This window comes from Schistocerca nitens, chromosome 9, assembly GCF_023898315.1.
Source record: "Schistocerca nitens isolate TAMUIC-IGC-003100 chromosome 9, iqSchNite1.1, whole genome shotgun sequence".
Taxonomy (NCBI): domain Eukaryota; kingdom Metazoa; phylum Arthropoda; class Insecta; order Orthoptera; family Acrididae; genus Schistocerca; species Schistocerca nitens.
This window is the reverse complement of record NC_064622.1, coordinates 382869198-382889945: the sequence shown is the minus strand read 5'-3', so window position 1 is coordinate 382889945 and position 20748 is coordinate 382869198. Positions and strand designations below refer to the sequence as shown.

The following is a 20748-nucleotide window of genomic DNA, read 5'->3' as shown; positions in this document are numbered from 1 at the left end:
ACCGTCCATGCTACGGTATCATTCCTTCATCAATTGAGATGTTTTGACATAGATTAAAAGTTGCTTTAAACTTTTTGGAAAAATAATCAGTTATGAATTGCACTTTGAAAAGCTGGTCGGCATTATCCGGTTTATTGTTGTTATCGGAAAAATGTAAAAATGATAATATTTGTCTGAATCGGTTGTGGGACATTGGTGTGTGTATCAACGGATTTGTTGACCAATAATCATTGATCCTTACTTTTTTTACAATTCCCATAAGGATAGCAAGCCTAAAGCATTTTCTAAGTTCGGGTCCCGTAACATCGACAAATTCGGCATTTTTTTATCCAGTTTCCTTCTGTGGCAATTTTGACTGTAGTACTTGCTGTTTCGTTGCCAATATAGTCAGATAGATCTTTCCCAGTATATAATTCTGCGATATCCTTGACACTGTGTGTATCTTTGGAAAATGTGTTTGGACCCGGAGATCCTTCAAATTTATTACTGGTCCTCTGTAAATCGAAAGTCTGACCACTATGTATTGTCTTCTTCTGACTCATCCGAATCAGTTGTAAACTGTAGCATTCGCCAAATTCTTCTTAGACGTATTTCACTATCTTCCGACTATTCTGCTTCACTTTCATTTTTTTGTATTCAATGTCTTCTTCCCAATCAGCAAAGTCGTCCGGAACGTCAGACAAGACATCCATGCATTCATCATAAATTATCATATCATATCGTCTCTTTCGTCTGCCATGATGAAGGGGAACAAGTACTTATAAAAACAAAAAACTTGTTGACGTGTGTAACTTATTGTTACCTAAGCAAAACACTAACAGAATGCAAAAGATACTAAAGTGCTGTCGCTGGCCACTGCGTGATACTATGCTCACGACACCACTGTGGTGTTGCAGACCATTGACCGCTATTTCGCGCATGACACCACTGTGTTGTCGCCGGACGCTACCACAAAGGATGACTTGTTTAGGCGCTTCAACAATTCTGTGATGCGCCCTTCACAACTGAATTTATTATCGAGTTGTAATCCCAGAAATTTAACACTGTCAACCTCTTTGATTAGCATGTCTTAAAGTGTTATACACATGCTGGAAGGAAATCTCTTACAGGTTCTGAATTGCATATAGTGGGTTTTCGAAGTTAATGACAGTGAATTAGCTTTAAACCATTTATTAATGTCAGTGAGGATTTGATTACCAGCTATTTCTAAATCTATACTTGACATGCAATGTTTGTATCATGTGCAAACAAATCAAACTTACCATCTGGCACTGTAACAGATGAGAGGTCATTAATGTACAGAAGAAAAAGCAACAGACCCTAAATGGGACCTTGAGGATCACTGTGTGTAATTAATTCCCAATCAGGTGAACACTGACTGTGTACTGCTCAGATATTTCTCAATGACACCCTTCATGTCCTGTTAATTAGGTAAGACTGGAACCATTTCATAACATTGACGGTGACTAGGGGGTACTGTGCATCATGTTTTTTCATCTAAACCCGCTGTGTCTTCATCTCTTGACAGTTTTATTTCAATTAATGTAATAATTAGAGAAAGTTGCAAAGCATATATAGAAATAATAAAATGGAGACTACCTCTGATCTCTTCATTAAAAGTGCGTTGAAGGCTGATTTTTGTTGCTGGGCAAATAAAAGGAAAATGATAGTTTTGTATCAGCAAGAACTTGATTCATTTTGTACTTTTGACAATATATAGACCACCAAAGTACCCTATCAGACTATTGTATTGGTACTCAAAAGGAGCCAGACAAGAGTAGAAATTGTTAATCGTAGATTTGGAGATACAGTACAGGAGTATTTTCCTTGGAGTATCAAATGTATATCACTCCTTGAAATTACAAATTGTACTAAATACGTGTAGGTTGTTGGTTATCACATTTAGCATTCAACCGCGATTTTTATATATATTTTAACAACGCGTTTCGAGAGACAATGCTCTCATCATCAGGTTGTAAAATCTATGTCGCGAAATTAAACGTACTAAAAAGACAAAATACCATCACCAATAGTTGGTGGGTCCGTAGAGTAAAAATGAATTAAAAGTATATTGGACTGTGGGTCCTCGTCTTACATTAAAGTTGTTGACGCAGGTCGATGGCCGTCCCGTAGCTACCAAATATGCTGTCGACTGCGCCGGCTCGGGTGCTGTTGTGGACTAACGTGCCTAGGTGTTGTGGCGTGGTTACCGCCGTGTGCTTGACGGTAACGCTATGCTATTGGGCGCCTCATTTCCTTACTGCATTGGTCTGCCATCGTTAGCCTCTCGCAACTCCGTCATTGACATGCTAAAAGTTTTAAGTCGCATGCCTGCCCTAAAATAATTCTAAAAACCCGCTAAAAAATCTCATTTCTTTAAAGTTATCTTGTACATTTAGGATATTGCTTTGTTTCTTTTCATGGATAGCTATCTCGAATTCCTCTAGTAAGTCAAGTTTCCTCCCTTTCTTTTCTACATGCAATATTTCTACGTTGTCTTCTATGCTATTGAGGGGATGGCCTGTTTCATATATATGGTTCGCAACAGCTGATTTGTCATAATTTCCTAACCTGAACGCATCTTTATGTTCTTTATACCGGATCGCGAATGATCTTCCTGTCTGCCCTATATATTTTGCATCACACGTTCTGCACTGAATCTTATAAACTCCCGATCTTTCAAACTTATTTCTCTTCTCGCCAATATCGTGCTTAAGGCTATATCTCACTAGGTTATTAGTCTGAAAGGCTATTTTAACATCGTATGGCTTAAAAATATTTGCTATCTTTTGTGAGACTTTTCCGTAGTATGGCATCGTGATAATTTTCGCTTTCTCTCCGTCAGGTTTATTCTTTTTGCGCTTATTACATTTTCGTAACAGTTTTTTAACTATATCTATTCTGTAACCGTTATTCTTCGCTATTCTCTTAACGGTGTTAATTTCAGTCTCCCTATCTTTTTCACTCATAGGTATATTGACTGCCCTATGCACGAGACTACGGAAAGCAGCTTCTTTATACGCCTGCGGATGGCATGAATCATTCGGGATCACGGCATCAGTTGTAGTTTGTTTTCTATAAACGGAAAACGCATGTTTGTTGCCCTGCTTTTTTATATTCAGGTCCAGGAACTGTAAACAATTGTCAGTTTCGTACTCCACGGTAAATTTTATTTTATTATGTGCGTCGTTGAACTTTTTTACTATTTCTTCAATGTCCTCACTGGAACCATCAACAAGTAACAGAGTGTCGTCAACATAACGTTTTTAATATACAATTTTATCCGTAATGTTTTCGTCAGAATTTAGAACTTTATCTTCAAGGTCATTCATAAAAATGTCCGCCATAGTTCCTGAAATGCTGGACCCCATGGCTAACCCATCGTCCTGAATATAAAATTTGTTATTAAACGTAAAATAATTAAAACTTGTAATGAGCTGTAGGAGTTCAATAAATTCAATTGTCTCTTGCGTTGAAATTTTACCGTATTTCAGGAAATTTCTCTTAATGATTTCTATAGTTTCGTTAACCGGAACACTGGAGTATAAGTTCTTAACATCCAACGAAACCAAACGGGAAGTGTCGGTGACTGGCGTATCTTTAATTTCACCTATCATGGTCATACTACCACGCACTGAATAATTATTATTATACACGTAAGTCTTTTTCAGAATTTGGTCCAACATTTTCGTTATTTTATATGCTGGACTATTTCGACCGTTAACAATCGGACGAACCGGATGCAGATCTTTATGTATCTTCACCTGTGATCTTAATTTGGGGGCCGTTGGATTCATGATAACACATCTTCTTTTTTCGGCTTCTGTCAGCAGGAAGTGCGTGCGTTTAAGAACATTTTTTAGTTTAGTTTGGAAATTGGCTGTTATGTCTTTCGGAATTACAGAAATTCCGAAAGACATAACAGCCAATTTCCAAACTAAACTAAAAAATGTTCTTAAACGCACGCACTTCCTGCTGACAGAAGCCGAAAAAAGAAGATGTGTTATCATGAATCCAACGGCCCCCAAATTAAGATCACAGGTGAAGATACATAAAGATCTGCATCCGGTTCGTCCGATTGTTAACGGTCGAAATAGTCCAGCATATAAAATAACGAAAATGTTGGACCAAATTCTGAAAAAGACTTACGTGTATAATAATAATTATTCAGTGCGTGGTAGTATGACCATGATAGGTGAAATTAAAGATACGCCAGTCACCGACACTTCCCGTTTGGTTTCGTTGGATGTTAAGAACTTATACTCCAGTGTTCCGGTTAACGAAACTATAGAAATCATTAAGAGAAATTTCCTGAAATACGGTAAAATTTCATCGCAAGAGACAATTGAATTTATTGAACTCCTACAGCTCATTACAAGTTTTAATTATTTTACGTTTAATAACAAATTTTATATTCAGGACGATGGGTTAGCCATGGGGTCCAGCATTTCAGGAACTATGGCGGACATTTTTATGAATGACCTTGAAGATAAAGTTCTAAATTCTGACGAAAACATTACGGATAAAATTGTATATTAAAAACGTTATGTTGACGACACTCTGTTACTTGTTGATGGTTCCAGTGAGGACATTGAAGAAATAGTAAAAAAGTTCAACGACGCACATAATAAAATAAAATTTACCGTGGAGTACGAAACTGACAATTGTTTACAGTTCCTGGACCTGAATATAAAAAAGCAGGGCAACAAACATGCGTTTTCCGTTTATAGAAAACAAACTACAACTGATGCCGTGATCCCGAATGATTCATGCCATCCGCAGGCGTATAAAGAAGCTGCTTTCCGTAGTCTCGTGCATAGGGCAGTCAATATACCTATGAGTGAAAAAGATAGGGAGACTGAAATTAACACCGTTAAGAGAATAGCGAAGAATAACGGTTACAGAATAGATATAGTTAAAAAACTGTTACGAAAATGTAATAAGCGCAAAAAGAATAAACCTGACGGAGAGAAAGCGAAAATTATCACGATGCCATACTACGGAAAAGTCTCACAAAAGATAGCAAATATTTTTAAGCCATACGATGTTAAAATAGCCTTTCAGACTAATAACCTAGTGAGATATAGCCTTAAGCACGATATTGGCGAGAAGAGAAATAAGTTTGAAAGATCGGGAGTTTATAAGATTCAGTGCAGAACGTGTGATGCAAAATATATAGGGCAGACAGGAAGATCATTCGCGATCCGGTATAAAGAACATAAAGATGCGTTCAGGTTAGGAAATTATGACAAATCAGCTGTTGCGAACCATATATATGAAACAGGCCATCCCCTCAATAGCATAGAAGACAACGTAGAAATATTGCATGTAGAAAAGAAAGGGAGGAAACTTGACTTACTAGAGGAATTCGAGATAGCTATCCATGAAAAGAAACAAAGCAATATCCTAAATGTACAAGATAACTTTAAAGAAATGAGATTTTTTAGCGGGTTTTTAGAATTATTTTAGGGCAGGCATGCGACTTAAAACTTGTAGCATGTCAATGACGGAGTTGCGAGAGGCTAACGATGGCAGACCAATGCAGTAAGGAAATGAGGCGCCCAATAGCATAGCGTTACCGTCAAGCACACGGCGGTAACCACGCCACAACACCTAGGCACGTTAGTCCACAACAGCACCCGAGCCGGCGCAGTCGACAGCATATTTGGTAGCTACGGGACGGCCATCGACCTGCGTCAACAACTTTAATGTAAGACGAGGACCCACAGTCCAATATACTTTTAATTCATTTTTACTCTACGGACCCACCAACTATTGGTGATGGTATTTTGTCTTTTTAGTACGTTTAATTTCGCGACATAGATTTTACAACCTGATGATGAGAGCATTGTCTCTCGAAACGCGTTGTTAAAATATATATAAAAATCGCGGTTGAATGCTAAATGTGATAACCAGTATAAAGACAACTGCTACCTCGACTCCATAATGGATTATATCAAATAGTGTAGGTTGTTGTTGTTGTGGTCTTCAGTACTGAGACTGGTTTGATGCAGCTCTCCATGCTACTCTATCCTGTGCAAGATTCATCATCTCCCAGTATCTACTGCAGCCTACATCCTTCTGGATCTGCTTAGTGTGTTCATCTCTTGGTCTCCCTCTACGATTTTTACCATCCACACTGCCCTCCAGTACTAAATTGGTGATCCCTTGATGCCTCAGAACATGTCCTACCAACCGATCCCTTCTTCTAGTCAAGTTGTGCCACAAACTCCTTTCTCCCCAATTCTATTCAATACCTTCTCATTAGTTATGTGATCTACCCATCTAATCTTCAACATTCTTCTGTAGCACCACATTTCGAAAGCTTCTATTCTCTTCTTGCCTAAACTATTTATCGTCCATGTTTCACTTCCATACATGGCTACACTCCATACAAATACTTTCAGAAACGACTTCCTGAAACTTAAATCTAAACTCGACGTTAACAAATTTCTCTTCTTCAGGAATGCTTTCCTTCCCATTGCCAGTCTACATTTTATATCCTCTCTACTTCGACCATCATCAGTTATTTTGCTCTCCAAATAGCAAAACTCCTTTACTACTTTAAGTCTCTCATTTCCTAATCTAATTCCCTCGGCATCACCTGACTTAATTCAACTACATTCCATTATCCTCGTTTGGTTTTATTGATGTTCATCTTGTACCCTCCTTTCAAGACACTGTCCATTCCGTTCTTCCAAGTCCTTTGCAGTCTCTGACAGTATTACAATGTCATCGGCGAACCTCAAAGTTCTTATTTCTTCTCCATGGATTTTAATACTTACTCCGAACTTTTCTTTTGTTTCCTTTACTGCTTGCTCAATATACAGATTGAATAGCATCGGGGAGAGGCTACAACCATGTCTCACTCCCTTCCCAATCACTGCTTCCCTTTCATGTCCCTCGACTCTTATAACTGCCATTTGGTATCTGTACAAATTGTAAATAGCCTTTCGCTCCCTGTATTTTACCCCTGCCACCTTTAGAATTTGAAAGAGAGTATTCCAGTCAACATTGTCAAAAGCTTTCTCTAAGTCTACAAATGCTAGAGACATAGGTTTGCCTTTCTTTTATCTTTCTTCTAAGATAAGTATTAGGGTCAGTATTGCCTCAAGTGTTCCAACATTTCTATGGAATCCAAACTGATCTTCCCTGAGGTCGGCTTCTATCAGTTTTTCCATTCGTCTGTAAAGAATTTGCGTTAGTATTTTGCAGCTGTGACTTATTAAACTGATAGTTCGGTAATTTTCAAATCTGTCAACACCTGCTTTCTTTGGGATTGGAATTATTATATTCTTCTTTAAGTTTGAGGGTATTTCCCCTGTCTCGTACATCTTGCTCACCAGATGGTAGAGTTTTGTCAGGAATGGCTCTCCCAAGGCCGTCAATAGTTCTGATGGAATGTTGTCTATTCCCGGGGCCTTGTTTCAACTCAGGTCTTTCAGTGCTCTGTCAGACTCTTCACGCTGTATCGTATCTCCCATTTCATCTTCATCTACCTCCTCTTCCATTTCCATAATATTGTCCTCAAGTACACCGCCCTTGTATAGACCCTCTATATATTCCTTCCACCTTTCTGCTTTCCCTTCTTTGCTTAGAACTGGGTTTCCATCTGAGCTCTTGATATTCATGCAAGTGGTTCTCTTTTCTCCGACGGTCTCTTTAATTTTCCTGTAAGCCGTATCTATCTTACCCCTCGTGAGATAAACCTCTACATCCTTACATTTGTCCTCTAGCCATCCCTGCTTAGCCATTTTGCACTTCCTGTCAATCTCATTTTTGAGATGTTTCCAGAATGAGATTTTCACTCTGCAGCGGAGGGTGTGCTGATATGAAACTTCCTGGCAGATTAAAACTGTGTGCCCGACCAAGACTCGAACTCGGGACCTTTGCAAGGTAGGAGACGAGATACTGGCAGAAGTAAAGCTGTGAGGGCCAGGCGTGAGTCGTGCTTCGGTAGCTCAGATGGTAGAGCACTTGCCCGCGAAAGGCAAAGGTCCCGAGTTCGAGTCTCGGTCGGGCACACAGTTTTAATCTGCCAGGAAATTTCATTTTTGAGATGTTTGTATTCCTTTTTGCCTGCTTCATTTACTGCATTTTTATGTTTTCTCCTTTCATCAATTAAATTCAATATTTTTTCTGTTACCCAAGGATTTCTACTAGCCCTCGTCTTTTAACCTACTTGATCCTCTGCTGCCTTCACTATTTTGTTCCTCAAAGCTACCCATTCTTCTTGTACTGTATTTCTTTCCCCCATTCCTGTCAATTGTTCCCTTATGCTCTCCCTGAAACTCTGTACAACCTCTGGTTCCTTCAGTTTATCCAGGTCTCATCTCCTTAAATTCCCGCCTTTTTGCAGTTTCTTCAGTTTTAATCAACAGTTCATAACCAATTGATTGTGGTCAGAGTCCACATCTGCCCCCTGGAAATGTCTTACAATTTAAAACCTGGTTCCTAAATCTCTGTCTTACCATTATATAATCTATCTGAAACCTTTTAGTATCTCCAGGGTTCTTCCATGTATACAACCTTCTTTCATGATTCTTGAACCAAGTGTTAGCGATGATTAAGTTATGCTCTGTGCAAAATTCTACCAGGTGGCTTCCTCTTTCATTTCTTAGCCCCAATCAATATTCACCTACTACGTTTCCTTGTCTTCCTTTTCCTACTATCGAATTACAGTCACCCATGACTATTAAATTTTCGTCTCCCTTCACTACCTGAATAATTTCTTTTATCTCATCATACATTTCATCAATTTCTTCATCTGCAGATCTAGTTGGCATATAAATTTTTACTACTGTAGTAGGTGTGGGCTTCGTATCTATCTTGACCACGATAATGTGTTCACTATGCTGTTTGTAGTAGCTTACCCGCACTCCTATTTTTTTATTCATTATTAAACCTACTCGTGTATTACCCCTATTTGATTTTGTATTTATAACCCTGTATTCACCTGACCAAAAGTCTTGTTCCTCCTGCCACCGAACTTCACTAATTCCCACTATATCTAACTTTAACCTATCCATTTCCCTTTTTAAATTTTCTAACCTACCTGCCCGATTAAGGGATCTGACATTCCACGCTCCGATCCGTAGAACGCCAGTTTTCTTTCTCCTGATAACGACGTCCTCTTGAGTACTCCCCGCCCGGAGAACCGAATGGAGGACTATTTTACCCCCGGAATATTTTACCCAAGAGGACGCCATCGTCATTTAATCATACAGTAAAGCTGCATGCCCTCGGGAAAAATTACGGCTGTAGTTTCCCCTTACTTTTAGCCGTTCGCAGTACCAGGACAGCAAGGCCGTTTTGGTTAGTGTTACAAAGCCAAATCAGTCAATCATCCAGACTGTTGCCCCTGCAACTACTGAAAATGCTGCTGCCCCTCTTCAGGAACCACACATTTGTCTGGCCTCTCAACAGATACCCCTCCGTTGTGGTTGCACCTACGGTACGGCTATCTATATCGTTGAGGCACACAAGCCTCCCCACCAACAGCAAGGTCCATGGTTCATGGGGGGGGGGGGGGCGGGGGATGTGTAGGTGTAATAGCTAAACTAATTTTGGCAGTGGTCTGAGTGGAATCTGACTGTTCTAAATAGTCTGAAATGTCCCATCCAATCCATCTAGCTCTGTGATGGTAGTCGATGAGGAGGTCAGTGATTATTTTAATGCTGGTTGCTTCAGGGTATGGTGGTACACTTGTGAAAACTGTATTTTCCATACTTGCTCTGCGGGGAACAAGACTGCTAATGAGCCTGAGTAACTAAGCTGTGCTAGCAATGAAAATCTTTGCAAAATTTACAGATATTAATGTTTCTTAGGCTGTGGGGGAGCAAGAAAGGAATGTGTAACTTGACAGGGATGAAGAAAGTACTAGAAAAATGGAAGCAAGTTGAGTTAAAAAAATCCTATACAGCAATTATGTCATTGTATACGTACTTAATCTTTGTTTCTCACATCAAGTGAGCATTGTATTTAGTAGCTGGTTGCCCAATTTGATCATTATTTGCTACAATGACACAAATGTTCCCTTCTGTTTTATATCAGTATACTGTTAACTTAAATTTTATGAGCTTGGACATTTCTTACATAAAATACCTCTTCTTTCAATTCAGAAATCATTAATGCATATGTCCATGGATGTGTGTCCTATATGTTGATGTTGGTCTTGTGTTTGCCTTTTAATTTATGATACTCCTGTAAGGTCTTATGATAACAGTTGTTGATGGGAAAGGAGAAATAGTGTTTGCCAGTATCTCAGTGTTCAAACTATTTTTTTATAGTGTTTCCACACTGTATTGGCTCAGAATATGAGTTATAATGTAGGCTATGTATACTACGGGGAACAATGAATATCATACAGGACACTGCCCATATCTGGTATCGATGGATTTATGTGAAATGTGTACAATGTGGGTGTTTTTTGAAGAATGGAAGAAAAAGTTTAGTTTAGGAATAGAGTTCAATGGACACACATCCATGATGATAATAGGAGAAAACAGCAAGAATTCTCTTGTATGATTTTATCAGTTTCGTTTCTTCCATTGAGTAGATTCCATTCTTAAACTGAGAATGTAGAAGATCTACAAAATACTCGTGTGTTGTTGTGGTCCTCAGTCTGAAGATTGTTTGATGCAGTTATTTTGTTTCCCAAATAGTGTTAATTATACAGCTGCCATACTATATTCATTGGACTTGGCAGTCACATATTCCTGTAGGCTTGGCATTAGGTGAATGTAAGAAGGTAGATCCAGATGATTTGCATAGTTTCACCAGTATTGTTCTAGCATTTGCAAAGTAATCGATAGGAAGAATCCCTTTGGCATCTCAGAAAACAGTGACTGTGCCCAACACCAGTAGCAATAATAATAATAATAATTTGTGTGGCCCAGCAGTCTTGTGCAAATCTTTCAGTTGGACGCTGCTTTGACCTGTATGGGTTACAGCACTTAATTATTTATCCTCATTGAAAAGACCTGAGTCGAAACAAGGCCCCCGGAGTAGACAACATTCCATTGGAACTACTGACGGCCTTGGGAGAGCCAGTCATGACAAAACTCTACCATCTGGTGAGCAAGATGTATGAAACAGGCGAAATACCCTCAGACTTCAAGAAGAATATAATAATTCCAATCCCAAAGAAAGCAGGTGTTGACAGATGTGAGAATTACCGAACAATCAGTTTAATAAGCCACAGCTGCAAAATACTAACACGAATTCTTTACAGACGAATGGAAAAACTAGTAGAAGCCGACCTCGGGGAAGATCAGTTTGGATTCCGTAGAAATACTGGAACACGTGAGGCAATACTGACCTTACGACTTATCTTAGAAGAAAGATTAAGGAAAGACAAACCTACGTTTCTAGCATTTGTAGACTTAAAGAAAGCTTTTGACAATGTTGACTAGAATACTCTCTTATGAAAGGGAAGCAGTGGTTGGGAAGGGAGTAAGACAGGGTTGTAGCCTCTCCCCGATGTTATTCAATCTGTATATTGAGCAAGCAGTAAAAGAAACAAAAGAAAAATTCGGAGTAGGTATTAAAATCCATGGAGAAGAAATAAAAACTTTGAGGTTCGCCGATGACATTGTAATTCTGTCAGAGACAGCAAATGACTTGGAAGAGCAGTTGAACGGAATGGATGGTGTCTTGAAGGGAGGATATAAGATGAACATCAACAAAAGCAAAACGAGGATAATGGAATGTAGTCGAATTAAGTTGGGTGATGTTGAGGGTATTAGATTAGGAAATAAGACACTTAAAGTAGTAAAGGAGTTTTGCTATTTGGGGAGCAAAATAACTGATGATGGTCGAAGTAGAGAGGATATAAAATGTAGACTGGCAATGGCAAGGAAAGAGTTTCTGAAGAAGAGAAATTTGTTGACAGGAAGTCGTTTCTGAAAGTATTGGTATGGAGTGTAGCCATGTATGGAAGTGAAACATGGACGGTAAATAGTTTGGACAAGAAGAGAATAGAAGCTTTCGAAATGTGGTGCTACAGAAGAATGCTGAAGATTAGATGGGTAGATCACATAACTAATGAGGAGGTACTGAATAGGATTGGGGAGAAGAGGAGTTTGTGGCACAACTTGACCAGAAGAAGGGATCGGTTGGTAGGACATGTTCTGAGGCATCAAGGGATCACCAATTTAGTATTGGAGGGCAGCGTGGAGGGTAAAAATCGTAGGGGGAGACCAAGAGATGAATACACTAAGCAGATTCAGAAGGATGTAGGTTGCAGTAGGTACTGGGAGATGAAGAAGCTTGCACAGGATAGAGTAGCATGGAGAGCTGCATCAAACCAGTCTCAGGACTGAAGACCACAACAACAACAACAACATTGAAAAGTAGAGGGAAACAGAGAATAATTGATAGAAAGTAGACCTTTCAGAACATATAATTTTATTATACATATTTCACACTTCTTGTCAGCTGCTGGTCTCAGGATATTATTTTTTTGTTCCGTGAAATTTCACAATCTTTTTATTTCTGTCTTTATGCAATTGATGTCCGTGTGACATGTTCTTTCATTTCTGTAAAGTTAAAAATTCTGCACTTAGCAGTAACTGCCTGATTATATATTCAAAGTTTGCTTTACGTACAATACGTGGAGTGTGGAATAAGTATTAGATGTATTATTTATACTTATTATGACTGACAGTAGTATTCTGTAGAAGATGAAGATGTTCAGTATGGTTACCTTACATTTTATGAATATGCACAGAGTTCGAAGATAATTATGAATCTTCATTATTCCAGGAGAAAAACCTTACAAGTGCCTCTACTGTGAGAAATGTTTCTCTGACAAGGGAGCTTGCAATTCCCACATTAGAGTACACACTCGTGAAGAAACATGTAGTTGTCCATACTGTGGGCAGACCTTCTCAAAGAAACAGGTTTGTAGAAAACCTTCATGTACTGTATTATAAACTGAATAAATTGCATCGTCCTTCTTAAGTGCTTAATGAAACATAAGCAAAACTGAATAATTAGAAATAGCTAGCAGTTTCACAGAGAGATTGCCATGGTCTAACTGTAGAACGTACTCCATGTGTACCTATCTTCAGGTTTCTCTTGAATTGTATGTGGAAAGTCATTACTAATGCTTCAGAAGTGAATGGTACCTACTATATTAGTACTGATACATTTAATTTTCTGTGTAATGTAACTCTCCACTTATCAGACAGTGTTCATGAGGGTGGACAGCTGTAAAACAAAGTAGTGTGTTCTAAAACACAACCATGAATACTCTTGTAAAAGGTCCAGATGTCATGCAATTTCTGAAGTTTTGTTGTATAACTGTTACTCTCCACGCATGTGCTTGCAAATAAATTTGTTTTCTGTTTATTGTGCAACATCTCTGGAGGAGCTTACTAACTGAGCAGACATCTCAGATCTTGTGGGTGTTAATCTGTTATATGACTGTATATCTCCTAAGCATGTGGTGGTCTCTTATCCTTCTTTCATTTTAATTAGTCCTTAACTTTGCTACATTATTACTAATACATTCAAAGATTTTTTTCTGAAAGTGAGTAGCTGGACTCCATTTGCATGTTAGCTGTATTGTTGTGAAAGTCATTTGACTTGAAATAACTATGCTATTTGATTTCAGAAACTGAAGTACCATATCCGGAAACACACTGGGGAAGGTTTAATGACTTGCGAGATATGCAATAAAGTAAGATAATATATTGTTACGGATTTATTTTTGTGTGGATTAAACATAATTAAAGAAAATTAATCAAATTCATTTACTTCCATATATTTGCCATGTTCCAGACATTCACAAATAGTTTTGCACTAAAAGAGCATCGTGTCATCCACAATCGGCAGACCCAAATCCTATGCCAGCAGTGTGGAAAGGGATTCAACAGTGAAAAATACCTCCAACGACATGTGGCCATAGTGCATGAGCCGACAAAACTTTTTGCTTGTCCTTTGTAAGTACAACTTTTTCCTTGTTTTTAAAATGTTGTTACCACCCTTGCTGCCTACAGCTCCCTTCACTTCTTTCACTAAGATACTGAACTAACCAAATCTTCCCTTCATGGAATTCCAAATTTAATTTTCCTCTGCTTTGCCTAAATTGCTTCTTTTGAAGGGACATGGCCTATTTCCTTATCCGATCCAAACGTATTCTGTCTTTTCAAATCTAACAGTAATTCCTTCAGACTTTAACTGCACTAATGACAATCAATATTATTTATTTACAAAACACTTCTTAATTGTAAAATTTGAAATTGTGACTAGGTGAAATGTTATTCTGAGTAAAGTACCTTAACACAAAATACAAAATTGTAGTAGGTTTTCTGCAGGGTATTTCATGTACACTGCATGCACTGAATCTGGCATTGCATGGGAAACAATGCAGTGGATCTAGACTCGGAGGGTCACATGTAGTCCCGCCTCTTTCTTGGTCCCTGGCAGATTATGTAACAGTTTCAACCATTCTAGATTAATTAAGAGCTGACTGGAAAGCAGTTCAAGAAAATCTTCGTCATTGACCTTGTCAGTAGCATTTACTCAAACAGCATTTCAGGTATTGTTACTACTTGCCTCCCGCATTTTGGTTCCCCCTGCAATGCAACACACAGTGCTAGTGAAGTATGTGGAGCACCCTGTGTTTTGAATTTTGATTCAGAGCTGAAGGAGTTCTGAATTATGTTAAAAGTTCTGCATTGTGTATTGTGCCTAAATAAAGATTGTGTATTAGTGTATTTCATTCAATTATAGATAGATAGCCTTGGCTCACAACTCCAGATTTGCAGATTGTAAAGTGTTTTATTACATCTCCCTTAGCTTATGCAGACAAAGATGTTTACATTTTCTTCCAGACATATATGATTCAGCAAATGGCCTTTCTTGACAAAATATTGTGTTATATCATGAATGCTGAAGTTGATTTTTCCAGCTGGGGCTACAAGGAATAATCAGATGAAGTGTTATAGTGATTGGGACACTGTACTTCTTTTCATGAGGAGTGGCTTTCAGATATGCACAACAAATCATTTTCTTTTCTCATCCTTGTCTAATCGAAACTAGTAATCTTCCCATGGTAGTGCATTACTAGTATTATTTCTCCAGAATTTGTGCTGCTTTCAGGTGAAGTTTGGTTCTCAGCAGCTAGCATACAAAATTGTTTAACTATAATGGGTACAGGTATACTAACTTCTTGTCAGTATGTGATTTACATCATTCTGTGGGCAAGTAGTAATTACAGATACATCAAGAATACAGAATATTCTTTAATCACATACAGTAATACATTACGAAGAACTGTTCTTAAAATGCAACAATGCAAACACAATTTAATTTTGATGTCCTATGATGCATTAATGTACATTATCGTAACTGTAGGTAACTTCTGTAATTTATGTGACCAGATATCAATTCTGTGGATTTCATTTTGTAGGGGCATTAACACACCAGTATATTCAGAGTTGGGAAAAGAAAGATCATGTTGTGCAGTTCAGGGAGTGCAAATTTTGGTGCCTCATAGATCTAAATAACTTCGATGCAGATGAGCCATACATTTTGAACAATTTACCTAAGAAATTGTGAAGCAATTTTCATCCTTGTGTGGTAGTGGTCTCCATGTATGATATTGTTCCATACTTTTGTTAAATTCTGCACATGTGAGCATCAGTTTTTGTTTTGTTAGCATTGTTTGCCCTCGTTTCATTCTTAACCACATTAACACTAATTTGCCTTAGCATTGAATTAAAACATTTTTGTGGCTGACATTTTATGGGCTGTTAATAAGCCAGAAGAACAATTACACAAAACTTAGTAGGAAATTTGCAGTACAGCTCCATTTACATTACTTTTTGCAGGGATTTCCTTTACTTTGATTCCCCTTGAAAACATTTATGAAATCAATTTGCCAAGTAGCTGTCGTTAGCTCTCAGTCCCCATCCAGCAACTGCTGAAATTCACCTGTAGATACCCTTTCACTTACCACATGGAGTGAGAGTAGGTTTGTAAATACTAACGAAAAACATCTGTGGGGGCAGAAAGGGAGAGGAGAGAAGCCAAAAAGGGAAAATGACTATGTAGATGTGCTGGAAAGGGAAGGGAAGGGGAGGGGGTGGGTGAGAGGCTGGAGTGGGGTCAGGGAATGGAATAGAGCAAGTGAAAAACAAGGACTAGTGAACGTTGAGGCCAAAGGAGTTACAGAACTGAAGGTTAGGTTGCAGGGAAAGTTCTCACATATGTAATTTCAGAAAAGCTGGTGTTGTTGGTTAAGGATCTAAATGGCATGAGCTGTAAAGCATACATTGAAGTCAGCACACCATGTGGTGCAGCATGCTTGGCAACTGCATGGTCCAACTGTCTCTTGGCCAGTGCTTGTAGATGGCATTTATGCAGATGGACAGCTTGTTAGTTGTCGTGCCCGCGTAGAATGCTGCACAATTTTTTCAGCTAATTTGACAGACTACTTGGCTGCTTTCAAAAGGGGCCCTGCCTCTGCTGGGATAGAAAATGCTATTTTTTACATAAGTGGAGTATATGGTCATGGGAGGATGTGTCGGACAGTTCCTGCAACTTTGCCTTTGACACAGATATCAGACATTGGGTAAGCAAGCAGTTCATTGCCACATGGCTTATAGCCCTGTAAAAGACCTAGATGCAAGATGTGTCCCGTACATGCTCCCACTACTGCTTACTGCAGTCATCTGCCCTGCCCTGCCCCGCCACCACACTACACTACACTACACTACACTACACTAAACTAAACTATTCCATACCCCATCAAAGGCAGGGCGACATGTGAAAGCAGTCATGTAGCTTATCAACTAAGATGCAACCACTGTGCTGTTTTATATGTAAAAATAGAAGCTTTACTTCCAAATCACAGTGACCATTTAAAAATGTTGCACCATGCTGAGCTGGGGTAGGAGATAATTATCCTATCATTTCCCAGTGACACTTTTGTTGTACCTTGTGCTGCTGTGTGGTTCAACCAGAATTTGTCATTGATTGACAGGAGTTAACCGATGTCTGTCAAGCCACCTAATGTCTTTGAACAAAATTTTTCTTAATGACATACAAATACTGGCGTTTCCAGAACATGAAGTCTCTTAATTTGTTGATAACCACCCAAACAAAAAGCTATTCATGTTTGAAATATAAGTTTGTGAGGGCAGTTAGGTTAATCATTGCCTTTGATAATAATGATTACTATATGTGTAATGTATCTGCTGGAATGCTTCCATCTTGGCTATCCGTCTGCTGTTACTTCCCGAGTTTCCGTGTGCCGGACCGAGACCCGAACTTGGGACCTTTGCCTTTTGCAGGCAAGTGCTCTACCAACTGAGCTACCCAAGCACGACTGATGTCCCGTCTTCACAGCTTTACTTCTGCCAGTACCTCGTCTCCTACTTTCCAAACAGTTTTAATCTGCCAGGAAGTTTCATATCAGCGCACACTCCACTGCAGAGTGAAAATCTCATTCTGGAAACATCCCTCGGGCTGTGGCTAAGCCATGTCTCTGCAATATCCTTTCTTTCAGGAGTGCTTGTTCTGCAAGGTTCGCAGGAGAGCTTCTGTGAAGTTTGGAAGGTAGGAGACGAGGTACTGGCAGAAGTAAAGCTGTGAGGACGGGGCGTGAGTCGTACTTGGGTAGCTCAGTTGGTAGAGCACTTGACTGCGAAAGGCAAAGGTCCAGAGTTCGCGTCTCGGTCCGGCACACAGTTTTAATCTGCTAGGAAGTTTCATATCAGCACACACTCTGCTGCAGAGTGAAAATCTCATTCGAGAATGAACTAGTATTGTTTCATTGTATCATATATTGTACTTTAAATTTCCGTTTCCAGTCACAACACTGTAGCCATGCAGATGTCAAGTGCAGTAATTTTTTTTATTATTTTTTTTATTTATTTATTTATTTTTTTTTCCTGGCTACATCTAAAATTGGACCCTCTTTACTTACCCTCCAGTTCAAAAAATACTTGCACATGTAACACACGCATATTGGCCTCTCCCAAGAATTGTAATTCCCTTTTCGACCCTTTTTATCTTTGAAGCAGGTGAATGTGTTCTTTGACAGCCTTTTGTGTGGATCTAGTTTTTCACACATACCACACTGCTCCCAAAACAGTAAAAATACAAAAACTATAATGCGTAACTCTGTTGATGAAAAAATATTACTCTAAGGCTCAGCAGCACAACTTCATTGCAAAGACTGAAAAACACAAACTATTGGTATGTAGCACCAAATGCTTTTGTTTGCTAATGGCATGGCGACAGGGTGCATTATACCTGCAGACTGAAAGGTGATGTGGGAGGGGAATCAAATTTGTCACCGACATCTGTGTAGCTACAGCATTGTGTCAACTTCAGTGCATTAAATGTCAGTCACTAATTATTGTAATCATTCTGTAAGATTTTGTAGGTATTCTTTTGTGACAGTTTCTAAATTATGTATACTGTGTATGCTAATGTTGCCAACATTTTAACACCAAAACATCTTCAATTTTCTTACTACAGAGAACCGAATCTATTACCATGTCATCCGACATGACTATAAGACTCGTATAAAATCTTTGCTTTTTAAATTGACTGATATATTTTCTCTGTATTTAGGTGCCCTAAGGTGTTTTCACAGCACGGTCGTCTTAAGGCACATCTGATGACACATACTGGTGTGAAGCACATGAAGTGTCTGTTATGTGAGAAAGCTTACTCTGTTCGGAAGTCATTACGCAGACATTTATTGGAAAAGCATCAAGTTTCACCAGAACACCCACAGTATAAAAACTGCTTCTATGCAATGTCGGCTGCAGAAGCGGGCTTGCTTATTCCAGAGGGAGCAGGTCCATTTGTGCCCCCCGATGATGATTCCACCAGTCAGTCAAAGGATGATGAAGATTATCATCCAAAGAAACCACCACCTCGTAAATTCCCTCGAAAAACACCTGGCAGGAAAGGACCAGGAAGAAGAGGTGTATCAAAGGGCTCTGCAGCGTTTGAAGTGTATAACTCGCAGGAGGGTGGTTCACCGTCTGGTGAAGTAGGTGAAGTGAAGAGGACCCGTAGAAAATATAACACAAAAAAGAGGCAGAGAGAAGCAGCAGAGGCAGCTGCCTTGGCGGCTGCTGCTGGAGATGGAGGTGTCACTGGTACAACATCTGACTGTGCCATTCCTGCCCTGTTGGATACAGAACCTGTAAGTCCGTCATCAACAGATGGACCAGCTAGGAGAACACGCCAGAAGTCATCTCCGAAAGTAGCACCGCCGTTGATCTTTCATATGGACTCCAGCAGCAGTGCAGATGAAGCTCCTAATTCTCCTCCTCCACCTAAAAGAAAGGTGGGTAGGCCTCCCAAACGTCAACAGCCATCTACAGCACAGATGAAGAAACTCCAATTGGCAGGCAAAAAGAAACGCAGGGTGGAAGCAATTGTGGAGATTCTTCAGAAGACTAGCAGTTCTCCAAGTAGTGCAAGTCCTAGGGAAGAGGAGGAAGACCGAAGCTTAAAAGGCTCAGAAATTAAATCTGAGTCCACAGGTAGAACTTGTCCAGACCCTGACAGTGACGATGCGCCAGTCTTGGCCAAAATTTTGCCTCTTAATTGTCCTCAGAAGCAAAGAAAAAGCTCATTCGAATCTCAGCCTAGTGTTTTCAGGGAGGAGGACAAGATGTGTTAGTTTAGAATCTTTAAATAATACAATGCCAAATGATAGCATAAAAATTTTTGTTTCGGCAGACATTTTTAAACATCTTTTTGTATTCTACCCAAAAATTTCTGAAATGAGTCTTTTCTTGTGAATATTCATAAGAAATTATTGTGATGTTTATCTTTGTCCCTGTTCAGAGAAGTTTGTTATGGACAGGTGACATGGTTGTGAAAATTTCTTTGCCATTATGAGCAGAGTGCATATTTGTCAGATACAGTAGTAATGAGAAAACAGACAGGTGCCAGTTACTATCCAAAGCATTTATAGTAAAGATGTTTGCATTATTTCATTGTAGGATATATTGCTTATTCTGATATAATTAGGAGGCTGCTGTTTGTTTTTATGCTTATTTTTTGTTTTCAGAAACTGGGAAATGGAACTATTTTGTAGCAGATTTAAAGCTGTTAATTTATATATTGCTTGAATTATATGTCATTTAAGTACATATCCTGTGTAGTAATACCTTTCAGGTACTTAAGGATTTTGTTAAAATATTTGACTGATTATCTTTGAAATTTGTCACTTAATGTCTAACAGTTATTACAAAGTAATACAGAACTGAAACTATCACTGCCACTAGAGATTGATGATAATTAATTCTGCATAAGTAAAATGTGTGAGCAGAAGTTGGGTGGAGCACTGGTCACGTTCTAAAACTTTTAGTTGTCAAAGGACAGAGAAATTCCAGTTTACATAGATGAAATAGTGTTCTTTGTAACTTTCTCAATAATAACAGAAATCATTCATAATTTGAGGGAACACAGCTCAGAATGGGAGTGCACTTTTCTAGACAAAGCAACGCTGACAGTGCATAGCCAGTTTATAGGGAGGCGGGAGAGGGTGGGGGGAGGGAGAGCTTGTGCAGTAATGAGTTACTTGTGTACAGTTCATTTTGCAGGGTCTTTTTACTATCATCCTGGTCATACCACCTCTGTAAAGCATCAGTTAAGTTGTGATTGTCTTCATCAGTTTTTCATTTATTTTCTTTATTTTGTTGCTACTTCTCACGACTGAAATACATAACTTGCAGAGCAATTCGATGAAGTAAAATTGGCCTTCGT

At 38.9% G+C, this 20748-nt stretch overlaps 1 protein-coding gene across 1 annotated transcript in view; it reads left to right on the top strand.

The window, feature by feature from the left end:
* The window catches only part of LOC126203318 (zinc finger protein 665-like), an 85527-nt gene extending 65610 nt beyond the window's left edge, over window positions 1-19917 (top strand). Inside the window, exons 6-9 of the mRNA XM_049937584.1 lie at window positions 12766-12902; window positions 13619-13684; window positions 13786-13946; window positions 18592-19917. Coding sequence (XP_049793541.1) covers window positions 12766-12902; window positions 13619-13684; window positions 13786-13946; window positions 18592-19657 — 1430 coding nt within the window. The 3' untranslated portion in view covers window positions 19658-19917. The remainder of the gene's footprint in view (window positions 1-12765; window positions 12903-13618; window positions 13685-13785; window positions 13947-18591) is intronic.
* The last annotated feature ends 831 nt before the right edge of the window (window positions 19918-20748 follow it).